Raw genomic sequence first — 13,696 nt, forward strand, 5'->3', positions numbered from 1 at the left:
TACCAAAAAAAGAAATGTGTACAGCATGTTCCCCACAATGATACTTATCAAAAAGTGTTAGAAGAGTCTTCAGTAGAGTTCATTATTTTATCATAGGATCAAACAATGCAGTAGAGAGGAGATGAAAAAGAATAAGAACGTGGGTGTAGAAATATTTGAAGTAATCTGTTGACATTTACAACTGTGTATAAATGTTTTATGGGTAATAATTAGGAACTCATAAACAAAACTAGCATTTATTTGAAAGAAGTAAATTGTGTACTGAAAGGATTTAAAGGCAAAAGAATGTTTATACATGCAGTGAGTTCAGGTGTTTAGTTATACATGCATTTGACCAGTGGAGTTCAACTAAATTCTTCTTTTTACACATTGTTTGGTTTATTTTTAATGCATATTTATTTCATTGTGTCATTTCAGGGGGAGGAGATCTTTCTCGACATGTTTGAAGATGAATACAGGAGCATGACGGTTAGTGTAGTGTTCTGTTTTATTAGTACATCACATCAGTGCTCGGAAACAGACAGCTCACTGCAAAAGTCAAAATCTTACCAAGTGTATTTTACTCTTTTCTAGTCAAAATATCTCATCACACTTAAAATAAGACATAATCACCTGAAGAGTAATTTTTAAGTGAGAAATATAAGAACTTATTTTCAGACAATAGATCTTGAAAATCTTATTTCAAGAAATCTGACCAAGACAAAACAAATTTTCACTTGTTCTATTGGCAGATTTTTTTTTTCGCTTAATTCAAGATATTTTTTGCTTCATTCAAGCAACAAAGTCTGCCAGTGGAACAAGTGAAAATTATCTTTGGTAAGATTTCTTGAAATAAGATTTTCAAGATCTATTGTCTAAAAATAAGTTCTTATATCTCACTGAAAAGTTACTCTTTAGGTGATTATGTCTTATTGTAAGTGTGGTGAGATATTTTGACTAGAAATGAGAAAAATGCTCTCGGTAAGACTTAGATTTTTGCAGTGCTGGTGTTGCATGATTTGTGTATAAATGTGGAGGGCGATGGCACACGTATCTGTGCTCACACGTTTGTGTATGTTGCAGAGTAAACCGCTGAATGTGGAGTACCTAATGATGGACGCCTCCATCCTACTGCCACCGACCGGAACCCCTCTGACTGGTATCGACTTCGTCAAGAGACTGCCCTGTGGAGACGTGGAGAAGACACGGAGGGTACGTTCAATAACACACTCGAGCTCAGCAAACACCACGTCACTATACAGGGTGTATCAAAAAAAAAAAAAAAAACACACAAAAATTACCCCCAGTTCTGCATTTGATAATTTTTTCGAATTTTCTTTCATGGACGTCGTTAGGTAGGGGATTGGTGGATATTTGTCCAAATTTACAGACCCAGGCTGTCATGCATGGGTGAGCAGGGGCAAATTGCGCAATCCAAGTGAAAACTGGTTTGCGTGAAGTGGCAGTGGGATTTAAATCCAATCAAAGGTCATGGGAGGGGACAATGGGCATCCATCTTGTTTTCCACAAAATTGCCAGGTTACAGCATTAACACTTTGGCCACCATGTCAGCTCCATTTCTTTACCCACAGCAGCTGTTCCTGCCTTTCAAAGTTAATTCAACTTGTTTAGGCCTGAAAATGTCACTGAGGACAGGCCAGGTTAGGGTTAGGGTGAACCAGGCTGAGTTAGGGTTAGGGTTAACCAGGCCGAGTTAGGGTTAGGGTTAACCAGGCCAAGTTAGGGTTAGGGTTTGGGTTAACCAGGCTGAGTTAGGGTTAAGGTTAGGGTTAACCAGGCCAATTTAGGGTTAGGGTTAACCAGGCCAAGTTAGGGTTAGGGTTAACCAGGCCAAGTTAGGGTTAGGGTTAGGGTTAACCAGGCCAAGTTAGGGTAAGGGTTAACCAGGCAAAATTGGGGTTAGGATTAGGATTAACCAGGCTGAGTTAGGGTTAACCAGGCCAAATTAGGGTTAGGATTAGGGTTAACCAGGCCAATTTAGGGTTAGGTTTAACCAGGCCAATTTAGGGTTAGGGTTAGGGTTAACCAGGCCAAGTTAGGGTTAGGGTGGTTAGGGTTAGGGTTAACCAGGCCAATTTAGGGCCAGGATTAGGGTTAACCAGGCCACGTTAGGGTTAGGGTTAACCAGGCCACGTTAGGGTTAGGGTTAACCAGGCCAGGTTAGGGTTAGGGTTAACCAGGCCAATTTAGGGTTAGGGTTAACCAGGCCAGGTTAGGGTTAGAGTTAACCAGGCCAATTTAGGGTTAGGGTTAGGGTTAACCAGGCCAAGTTCGGGTTAGGGTTAACCAGGCCAAGTTGGGGTTAGAGTTAACCCTAACCTCAGTGACATTTTCAGGCCTAAATAAACTGAATTATGTTGAAAGACAGTAACAGCTGCCATGGGTAAAAAAATGAAATTGACATGGTGGCCAAAGTGTTAATGCTGTAACCTGGCAATTTTGTGGAAAACAAGATGGATGCCCATTGTCCCCTCCCATGACCTTTGATTGGATTTAAATCCCACCGCTACTTCACGCAAACCAGTTTTAACTTGGATTGTGTAATTTGCCCCTGCTCACTCATGCATGACAACCTGGGTCTGTAAATTTGGACAAATATCCACAAATCCCCTACCTACCGACATCCATAAAAGAAAATTACAAAAATTATCAAATGCGGAACTGGGGGTAATTTTTCAAAATGTATAGTTTTGTTTTTAATATATATATATATATATATATATATATATATATATATATATATATACCTTGTATATTTGTCAGGAGCACAGCTACACAACAAACAGGTTTCTGAATAGGCCAGTCTGAAAAATCAAGCAAAGTTTACTTGGCTTTGAGGCACGTGCTGACAAATGCCTGTGTAATTACATTGTACAGAAACCATAACTGGTGTACAGTGACTACTTTTGGTTTCATGCTGTGCCAGAAACAACAAGCTTACTATAAATGAATTATGCAAACAAGTTACTTATGGTTGAAATAAAACATGAAGGATAATTTTGATTTATGTCTTTTACATGTATTGCTTCACATCGATAATTTGAAGTGCTGCTGTTGTTTTGATTTGTTTCAACAACAGGAAACTAAAGGTCTGTGTGTGTGTTTGTGTGGGTCCTTTCCTCTCCCCACTCAGGCAATCCGCGTGTTTTTCATGTTGCGGTCGTTATCGCTCCAACTTCAGGGAGAACCTGAGACACAGCTGCCTCTGACCAGACCCGAAGACCTTATAAAGACAGATGACGTCCTAGACCTCAGTAAGACACTCGCAAAGACAAACACTATACTCATTAAGACAGACAGAACACAGGCTACAGGACAGAGTTTAAGCTCCGCATGAGTAAAGGACAAAGTTTGGTCTAATTAGTAGAGGAAAAAGCCTAAGATTACAAAGATAAGAGTGTGTTATAGATAACAGAAGGCAGAAACAATAACATCTGAGGGACTTCATTCCTGTAATACACACAGTTACAGCGTAGCAATGTGACGCACAGCAGATAATTACAAGTACAAACAAACACACAGTAAAAAAGAAAGTAAATGTCATCCAAGCAAGCTGAAATATGAAGGCACATGAAAACACTTTTTAAGCACAACCTGACACGTGGATACAGACATAGGCTACATGTGTGAATATAGTATATGCACACAGCCTCCCACACACAAAATCTGAACAGTTTTGTCCTACTATACACAGGCCTGGAGATGCAGTTGGTGAAACTCGAGTCTGTCACAACCTACAATTAGAGTCAGTTATATTAATGATTAGACTAAAAAACACCAAAAAGTTGAGTGTGATTAACCTTTTCATGCAAGACTTGTTAATAAACTAGTGGTATTTTTGACATAAGACATATCCAATCCGATTTCTTCTGTGTCTTATTTATTTGTCATAAAACCTTATAGTGGATTCCATTCATTAACACAGTGGTTCCCAACTTTTTTTAGTTTGTGACCCCATTTTAACATCACAAATTTCTGGCGACCGCATACATTCAAAATGGATTTTTTTTTTTTTTTTTGCTAAAATTGATTTGTTTTTGATCATGTAATAGTTTGTTATACTATGTTACAAATAAATGTAAATTTTAGACGACCTTTAGGTGATATAATGTATATTATTATGGCCAGAGGTAGAAAAGCCAGGTTGAGAATTTTATTTTCCTTGGTCAGGATATGTACAGTCAGTCCAGCTTGTATTTACAAGGCGGTAAATTAATACTGAACAAACAATAACTCAAACCATGAATTATGAAAGAGCTTCAGCATCTTAAACTGACCACAGTGAACATTTGACAGATAAACAGTACCACGGCGCTTCAGTTTCAGCGTCAGAGTTTGTCATGTCTTTTATGGATTGGGATTGTCTCTCTCAACTCACCATATATTTTTTATTAGTATGTTTTTTGTTTTGTTTTGTTTTTTTTGTTTTTTTATCATTTGCTAGAAATTTCAAGCAACCTCATTTAAATTCCAGGCGACCCCAAGGTTGAAAAGCACTGCATTAACAGTTTAACATATAATGGTATTAATTAGTTTTTTCTTTGTCAATCTTGTTATTGAGGGATTAATCACAAAAACATCCATTATTACAATTTGTTCCACATTTTGAAAATTGAACACAGAGTAAACAAACCAAAAGTACACCAGAAGAACGCAAACAGAACAAACACACATTTTAACAACCCACAACCCACCCACCGCCCATTCTAGAACTTATAACATATCACACCAAGGGAGGCTACATAAATTCTAACTATATTCAGGTTCAGTTATCAACGTATTCTAGAAGGAGATGCCACATCTGATTAAACTGGTGTGGTTTATGTAACAATGAGAACTGGATTCTGTCCAGATGAGATGAGAGAGTACAGTGTTCATTTTTTTAAGCATAAACACATCCATAATGCCCTTTCCATACAGAGAATATATCACTGCTTCAAGAAAACATGTCATTTCAGTGTAAACTGTAATTTTCCATTGTGGTGAATGTCATGAATCAGTGATTAGATTCTGTGAAACTTCAGTCACTGAAGCAAAATGACAAAAACCATAAGATTTAAACTGTGACTGAGCATTCCCCAAGCTGTAGATTATTACAGAATTTCTTTGCAATCGCATTTTAGAGTCATTAAACAATATATTGGGATAAGGTAAGACTTTATTTATCTACAGTAGGGAAATTTAAGTGTCACAGCAGCATTTACATTAACGTGAGCCTAAGAAATATTAGAAAACACAATAGGGGCGAAAAATTACTACAAGTAATGTAGCTTTAATTAAATACTGAATATCTGTCCACTGCAGTAATGTCATGCATGAAAGAGTTACTTGTTGGATGTTGTTAATAGTTTATCATGACCACTGGTGTGTTTGTCATTCCTAGTTGAATTTCCCTAGTGTTACGTCATGTAATGTCATTAATCTGTTCACCTCTGCCCTCACATCCCCTCAGAGAACTGCACTCTATTTCTCTGTAACTTAAGTTATTCTGCTCCTCAGCAAACTCTGTATTAGATTGTTTACTTGGAAGTGACTGTCATGCTAAGACACTCTTAGAATAACAGTCAATTGCTGAGATAACATTTTCTAGGAACAGAGGAAGGACATGCAGTACACCCTTGATATGCTACTTTCAGAGGTTTTTGTCTTAAGTTCAACCAGACTTTTTTCTGCTTAGGAATGGTTGAAATGCATTACTGAAAAAAGAGAAGTTTTTCAGGGGTGAATTGGTGACCCTCAAGTTGGCTTTGAGGACAAATATTTGACCATAAATGTAAGTGTTAGATCTGTAATAGATGTGTTTTTCATGCTTGTTACTAAGTGACAACAGGGAACAGTAGCTGTAGATTCAGATTAGATATTTTCAGTGATAGATGACATGTGTGGAACATTAGGTCATTTCGCTTTAACTTTGAAAGTCCACATGACTTATGATTTTCACTCACTGAAAAAGAGTTGAGAAACCTTGCCTGAGCAATGGAATAAATACACTCTGAATAGCAATTATTAATTAAATTTGTATAAAGGGAAGTAAAATGCAAGAATACCAGTCATGCAATGACGATAAAATCTAAGAGGGCATGTAGAGCAGCTACGTCTTTTACTTGAAATCAGGTTATTCCATATTTGAAGAAAACCTCAAAATGAAAGTAGGGGTCACCACAATTTCCCCATAGCAGCAGAAATGCAAGTGTTTCTTTATTATGTGTGCGTCTTTTTTCTTTTCCTCTTTCACTCTGTCTTTCCCCTCATCTTCTCTCTTTCTCTTTCTAAACTGATCAGACCCAGATGTGGTGGTGGTGTGTTGAGAAAACCACAGTTGTATCTCTTGTAAAATTATACAGTGTTACCATTACTTTTTTAGGATTTTAAACATGGCATTTAAATCCTCTCAATTGGTTACATAGAAGACAGAACTTGTACCATTTGTGACAGATGCAGTAAGGTTTCACCTCTGTGTTATCGTATCATCAGTGCTGATGACGTAGCGGGAGTTTGGTACTTTTTGGTAACACATTTACCAAATGAGTCATGATGTAAACCTGTCAAAAGTGGTGAGATAACACCATCACACAGCAGTGAGCTCTCTCTATTTATGTCTCACTGGTTCATCTGGCGTTTCATTTACCTAAACCCAGGTGATGGAAACATAGAGGGGGATAAGCATTTCTGAAAATGACAGGCGGATGGAAACAGACCAAATGAAATCATATTTGTCCTTCAGTTTTAGTTTCAAATCTAATTCAGTGGCTGAAACTGTGACTGATTTTCTGATCCCAAATGCCAGGTGAGAGAGTCTGTGGCAGATTGAAGGGGTGATAGATTTAAAGATCGCTCATTTCATAGCTTCAGTTCCAGTAATATTGTCCATTACTTGAAAAAGCCTGTATCCGTTTATCTGCCCTACATTTGATCTCTCGCTTGTATTGTTTAAAAAACATAAAAGGAGTCCATTCTTATCTTCTGATTTCATTCAGGCAGGGTGCTTGACTAAGATCACCCTTGGCAGAGTGAATGTGTGGAGGAGGGGTTTTCCTACATTTGCCTCCTGCTGATTAATTTGACTAAATTCTTTTTATATAAATATCACCCTAATTCCAAAAACATTGGGACACTGTAACATGTAAAAAAAAAAAAAAAGTAAAGGAGAAGAATAGAATGATGTTTGAATCTCATGAATCCTTATTTTATTCACATTAGAACATAAATCTATCAAAAGTTCAATCTGGGAAAATGAACCATCAACAAAAAAAAGATAATTTTTTATTTCATGGCGAAGACATCTCAGTTAAGGTATGATGGGGCTATGTTTACCCATGTCTAACATCCCCTGTTCTTTTAACCCTATGGGGCTGTTGTGCGCATTTTTACATGCTTTTCACTCTTCGTTTTTGTTATATAACTTTGGCTGTGTTCACACATATGGTATACATTTTGGCAAGATTGTGTATTTTTTTTGATCTTGCCATTTCCAGCTCGGCACCTACAATAAATGTAAATACTAAAGTTCCACTCATACTGTTAAACACAAAAAATTACCATTTAAATCAAGGTATAATATTTTTAGAGCTACCTTATAAAAAGCGCATGTTTGTAATTAGTGGCATGAGTGTGAGTATTTGGCACTGCACAAAAAATAATAGTGCTAAAAAAAAATCAGTGTTAATGTCGTTAATCATTGTATGTAACGCTAATAAGTGAAAACAAAAAATCTACTTTGCATGCAGTTTATTGAAAATAATTAATATTTAATTTTTTTTTTCATCTGAAAACATGGTATCATCATGATAAAAAAAACTAACATTTAAAGGATAAAAATATTTTAAAATTCATTAGATCAGATGTAGATGAAAAATAGCTCAAAGAAAGTAAATTGTAATATTTACGTATATTATTTCTTAGAGCTTGCTTTTAAAAAGTACGTTTTTTGTGTTTAGTGGTAGGAGTGTGACCAATATTAGACCCAGTGTCACACAGAAAAGTGACCCCCATGGAAACGTGACCCACAGGCCAGTTTTCTATTATAGAATTCTGACCCCCCCATGGAAAAGTGACCCCCCCCCCTCCAATAAATCTAAATTTGTAAAAAAATAAAAATAAAAGTTTATTTAATGTATATATAAACACAAAACATGTCATGAAAAGCACAAAAATTTATTAACAATCATACATTACACACATGCACAAGCACATGATATTACAAATATATATGTGAATCTGTGATTATTTACTCAAAAAAAAAAACTCTTATTGATTCAAATTCCATAACCTTTACTGCAATCTCTTTTCACCCATTCATTGTTACATAGTTTTTGTTACAAATATTACAAAATTAATATATATATTAGAAAAAAAAATACATAAAACCTGTTTTTTTTCAGTTTTTTCAGATTTCATGTCTATGATGCCCAGAAACTCTAAAATGAACACAAATTATTTACTTCAATGGCTATATGAATGAATGAATTTCATAGTTTCTGGTGAAAATTTGAAATTAAACACATATATATTTAACCTTATTATGATATAGAAATGTATTAGAACATTTGTATTAACATACAGTACAAATTCATATAAGGGGTCAAAATTCTCCACACAGCTGCAGTAGCAAGAGGCAATGAAGCCGTTTCTGTGTTTGTTGCCGCTGCGGCCATAATGCGGCTGTGTGGAGCTCTACTTCCCACAATTAATGTCGTGACAAATTTCCAAAAATGCCTAAGTGACCTTCCGGCTCTGTTTGTAAACAAATGGATTGTTTATGATGGAGTACAATTTGAAATTGTTCAGGGAAGAGGGAAGAGGTTCAGGTGCGTAATCAGGGAAAAACTTACAGATTCGTGATACTTAGGCTGTGACTGGGGTTTTACAGATTTGATGAAAAATTGGTGACAAAATTCATACACAGCTTTAAAGTCAGTATTTAGTGTGACCCCTGACCCCATGACAAGAAGCAGCAAAAACCGTTAGAAACATCTAGCATGTGTTGAATGAAACCTGGAATGAAAAATCAGGAAGTGAATACAAAAAATTTCCTATTGTCTGAACAAAAGGATTAAACATATGTGAAGTGTAAAAGGCAGGTCAAACTAAATACGACTACTTTGGTTTATAGAAGCTGTTTTTTTCACTGAAACTTTTGTTTTTACTGCTGTACATACTTCACTGTAGTATGTAACCCTTAGAACCCATTTAGTTCTGTTTTTTGTGTGTCTTTTAAGGCTGTGCACATATTTCTTGTATTTTCTTCTTACCCCGCCCCCCAAAGGGGAGGCAAGGGGTATTGTTTTTGGTTCGGTTTGTTTGTTTCTTCATTTGTTAACACTGTAGCAGCAAAACTATTGGTTGAATTCATACCAAATTGGGTTTATATATTGCCAGTGACCCAGAATAGATGTGGTTACATTTTGGGAAAAGTTGGTCAAAGTTTAATTTTTTGATGAATTTTTTAAATCTTTTTTTTCTCCTATTTACTTATAATATACTTTAATTTAAAATTTCAAATGTCTATAAAAACATAAATTTTGTTTCAATTTACTTCAAACTTGCCACATATATAGAGGCAATCGATATGCTGACATCAGTACACGCATAGACATGATGACATCAACTAGACTGATGCCAAAATAAGCTACAATACGGGTGGGGTTTGTTGTGCCTGACACCACTTTTTGTATCTGAAGAAAAGAGAATGAGAAATGCATGTTCATTTCAATGCTGCAAAAACAACAACTCTAAAGGCCTCCTAAAACTTCTGCACAGTACTGTACATCTACCTTTCAACATTTATGGCGCCTATCCAGATGTGCAAGCTGCCGTTCTATAAGCGCTAATACACCCCCATACACACCCCACTCAAAATTTGTTACCGACTTGTTGCTGCTTTTCCAGCTGTTTGTTTGGCCCCCTTTCTACCTTTTCCTTTATGTTTTGCCACCATCAAACTCAAAAATTACTTATTTTCTTCATAAAATGGTACATTTTGTCAGATCAGGATAAACTTTATTGTCCTGCACAGGAAGTTTGTTTTGGACAGTAGTGCTACACATGGCTGCGTTCACATTCAGACACATATAGCAACTAAACACACTCAGTCACATGATTTTGGAGTCAGTATAATCACAGTTATGTAATACACCTAATCTATGTATTACACCTTCCCCTCCAAGATAAGATAGAATAAATACAATTAATTAATATAGCAAATGACTTTAAAAAGATGGGAGTAATTTCATTCCTTCATTTTCAGTGCCAAGGATTAAAAAAGGAAAAAGTTTAGATCTTAGTTTTTGGTAAGTCAGATAAAACGTTTTATGTTTTGTGTTGTATGGGTTTATGAAAGATGTGCAAGTCATTGCATTGTTTTATTTTGCATTTCACACAGTGTCCCAACTTTTTGTGATTTTTGGATTGTATCCACATGTTGCATCACATGAGTTCAGTCTCGTCTTGCATGAATACTTTACCTGGTGCCTCCAGTTATAGGTCAAAAACAAAATACTGATAATAAAATACGTTTGCCGTACGACCTCCTCTTAAGATAATGTGCGAGCACTTTAACCCTATAAAATAATAGTGCTTGAGAAGAATGTGGTTTAAAGCTGTTCTTTGACTTTAGAGAACAGTGCGTCCATTGTCTACTGTTGTGTGTGTGTGACTTGAGGTTACATAGGGACACTTTACAGCCAAGATAAACACTTGAAAGAGCAGGGAAAGTGTTTAGGTACAGATATTAACACTGTAGGTGAGAAAAGCAGCCTCCCTTCTGTAGCTCACACCTCAGTGTCCAAATGTAGAGGTTTATTATGAAGACAGACAACCTGACACTATTTTAGTAGTGAAGCAAAGTATCCCAGTTAGGGGAGTAGAGTAGTAGATTCACATCTGTAATTAAAGCTGGCAGTCACATGTTTAACCCCCTCTTTTTTTTATACTTCTAATGTATTATGTTTGCTCTTGTGTTCTCTTTTTACTGTGTCATGCTGCTGCTACACTACAATTTCCCAGTTTTCTCTCTAGGAAGAAGCATGAATCGCCCAAATCATGTGTCCACATAAAGTCCTGTTTCAATTACAATATGCCTAAAGGTTATTATGGAATTTTTAGGCAGTGATACTAAAAAATGCTACATTCCATGATAACCTGGTGACTTTCACCTACACTGCTTATTTATTTCATGTTCAGTGGTTGAGGTTATAATGTTATTTTCCATCCTTTTACAGCTTTGTATATGTATGTAGCAGTCATTTTCTCTCTGTCTTGAAGGCTACTGCAGACATAATTCACTCTTGAAATGAACTATGTTATTGTAACTGTTTAAATGATTCCAAAAGTAACTGAATGTAGTTTCTGTCTTTTGCATGACCCACATTTTTAAGTGTTTTGATTCCGCTTGGTTATTCAGCTGTTTGCATCACGTCGCCGCCGCCTCTGCAGCTGCAGGTACTTTTCATCGTTCACTGCTTCAGTTATGGCAATGGTTAGAGAGGACTACATCTATGACAAGGCCGTCAAACTCATTTTCGTTCAGGGGCCACATTCAGCCCAATTTGATCTCAAGTGGACCAGACCGGTGTTATATTAACCTATAAATGATAACTCCAAATCTGTCTCTTTGTGTTAGTGCTAAAAAAAAAAAGTAAAATTGCATTCAGATTCAGATATTTTATTCAGGCACTGAGAAAGAAAAATAGATTATACATGAGCAGTTTACAACAGATGTACATGAAAGGGAACCCCAAGGAAGCAAGAGTGCTTATAGACAGGGGACGTTATGGAAATGTTTACAATTACAAACTATCCTTTCGCAAAAACTGAATAACATGAAGAACCATGAACAACTGGAAATTTCTATATATAAACTGAACATCAAAAGAAACTTATCACATATTCTATGTGATGCCATTTCACACCATTTTATTAAATATGAAAACAAATTCTTTCTTGTTCTTAAAAAACATTTAATTAACAAACAAAATACAACAAACAACAAAACAGTGGATGAGTATCCAGAGGATAATGTAAAATATGACAAAGGGTAGTTCAACAAAGTTCACATTTAGCAACAAGCAACATTATTAATCCACAGCAAGTCAAAGATTGACCAAATGGTCCAGATCAATGTCCTCAGTGCTGGGTATGTCCTCCCTGAGCCCTAACACAGGCTGTGCACTTTCTGCACATACTCTGGATTAACGTCCTGATCCTATCTTGGGGGATGTTGTCCCACTCTTCCTGAAGGCCCTGTATGAGCATTTGGCGGTTGCCAGGTGCTGGATGCCTAGCATACACGCCAGAGTATGTGCAGAAGGTGCACAGCCTGTGTTAGGGCTCAGGGAGGACATACCCAGCACTGAGGACATTGATCTGGACCATTTGGTCAATCTTTGACTTGCTATGGATTAATAATGTTGCTTGTTGTTAAATGTGAACTTTGTTGAACTACCCTTTGTCATATTTTACATTATCCTCTGGATACTCATCCACTGTTTTGTTGTTTGTTGTATTTTATTTGTTAATTAAATGTTTTTTTAGAACAAGAAAGAATTTGTTTTCATATTTAATAAAATGGTGTGAAATGGCATCACATAGAATATGTGATAAGTTTCTTTTGATGTTCAGTTTACAAATAAGTGCAACTTTAACAATATTATGTCTGAACTTATTAGAATACAATACAATACAATACAATACAGTACAATAGACTTTATTTGACATTTGCACAGACACATCGCAGTATAGGTACTGGAATTGGTATTGGAATTCTTGTGCATTTCCCTGAGTCACAGAATCCAAAAAAAGACATGAACAAAAACGGAAACAAAACAGAAACACAGCTAAAACATATAAAAACAGTTATTGCACAGACAAACACTAATACACACTTATAAAATAGTGTATCAGGGGGAAAAAAAAATTCAGTTCAATTAAAAGAATGGTATTAGTTAAGTATGAGGGCTGTGAGTGACTGGTGGCCTGGGGTACTGGTACTGTATTATTATTTACACATACATTACCACTTACATGACGTGCTGTAACGACAAAAATGCCCTTCAGACTAAACATCTATGGGACCAACCTTTAACAGTGTTCTATGTAAAACAGAGGGTGAGACATTAGTCACTCTGGTCAAAAATGAGAAATCAAGAAACCGACAGGCGATGATTTTTCTTGCCAGACTGTGAGACAATAAGAGGAAGAGACTTTCATCTGGGGATTCCACACCAGTCTGGTGTTAACATGTCGAGCCAGGGCGGGTGATATTTCAGCCAAAACCAGTGACGCCAAAGGAGCTCATTATGATTTTCACATTTCATCTGCGTTCAGTGTCGCGGTTGTGTAATTTCTTCATTCTACGTATGAACATGTGACAAACAGGTGTCATCAGCTGTCTGCACCCTCCTGCCTATTTTTCTTTTTTTTGTTTTTTTTTTTTCTCTTTATTGCTGATGTCTTCAGCTAAATAAGTCATGTTTAAGGAGTTGCACTTTACACTTTAGGGATGTAACTACTTCCGTCATTCTGTGTCTGTGCGTCTGCAGAAATGAATCAGCACGTCTGAATTTAATGTGTAACTTAAAACTGAAGTAGTCTGATAGACAGTGTTCCTATTTTAAGTGGTTTTATTATGAGTAATCAATGATGTGGGAACTAATCATAAATTATTTGTGTTTAAGAATCAGATAACTTTATATTATTG

The 13,696-nt window shown here is 36.2% G+C and overlaps 1 protein-coding gene across 7 annotated transcripts in view; it reads left to right on the forward strand.

Moving 5' to 3' along the window:
* clec16a (C-type lectin domain containing 16A) overlaps positions 1–13,696 on the forward strand; it is a 55,571-nt gene that overhangs the window by 26,652 nt on the left and 15,223 nt on the right. For all 7 annotated transcript variants that reach the window (XM_030140617.1, XM_030140620.1, XM_030140622.1 and 4 more), the window contains 3 exons: positions 418–468; positions 1,063–1,191; positions 3,134–3,254. In XM_030140617.1, coding sequence (XP_029996477.1) covers positions 418–468; positions 1,063–1,191; positions 3,134–3,254 — 301 coding nt within the window. The remainder of the gene's footprint in view (positions 1–417; positions 469–1,062; positions 1,192–3,133; positions 3,255–13,696) is intronic.

This window comes from Sphaeramia orbicularis, chromosome 8 (assembly GCF_902148855.1).
Source record: "Sphaeramia orbicularis chromosome 8, fSphaOr1.1, whole genome shotgun sequence".
Taxonomy (NCBI): domain Eukaryota; kingdom Metazoa; phylum Chordata; class Actinopteri; order Kurtiformes; family Apogonidae; genus Sphaeramia; species Sphaeramia orbicularis.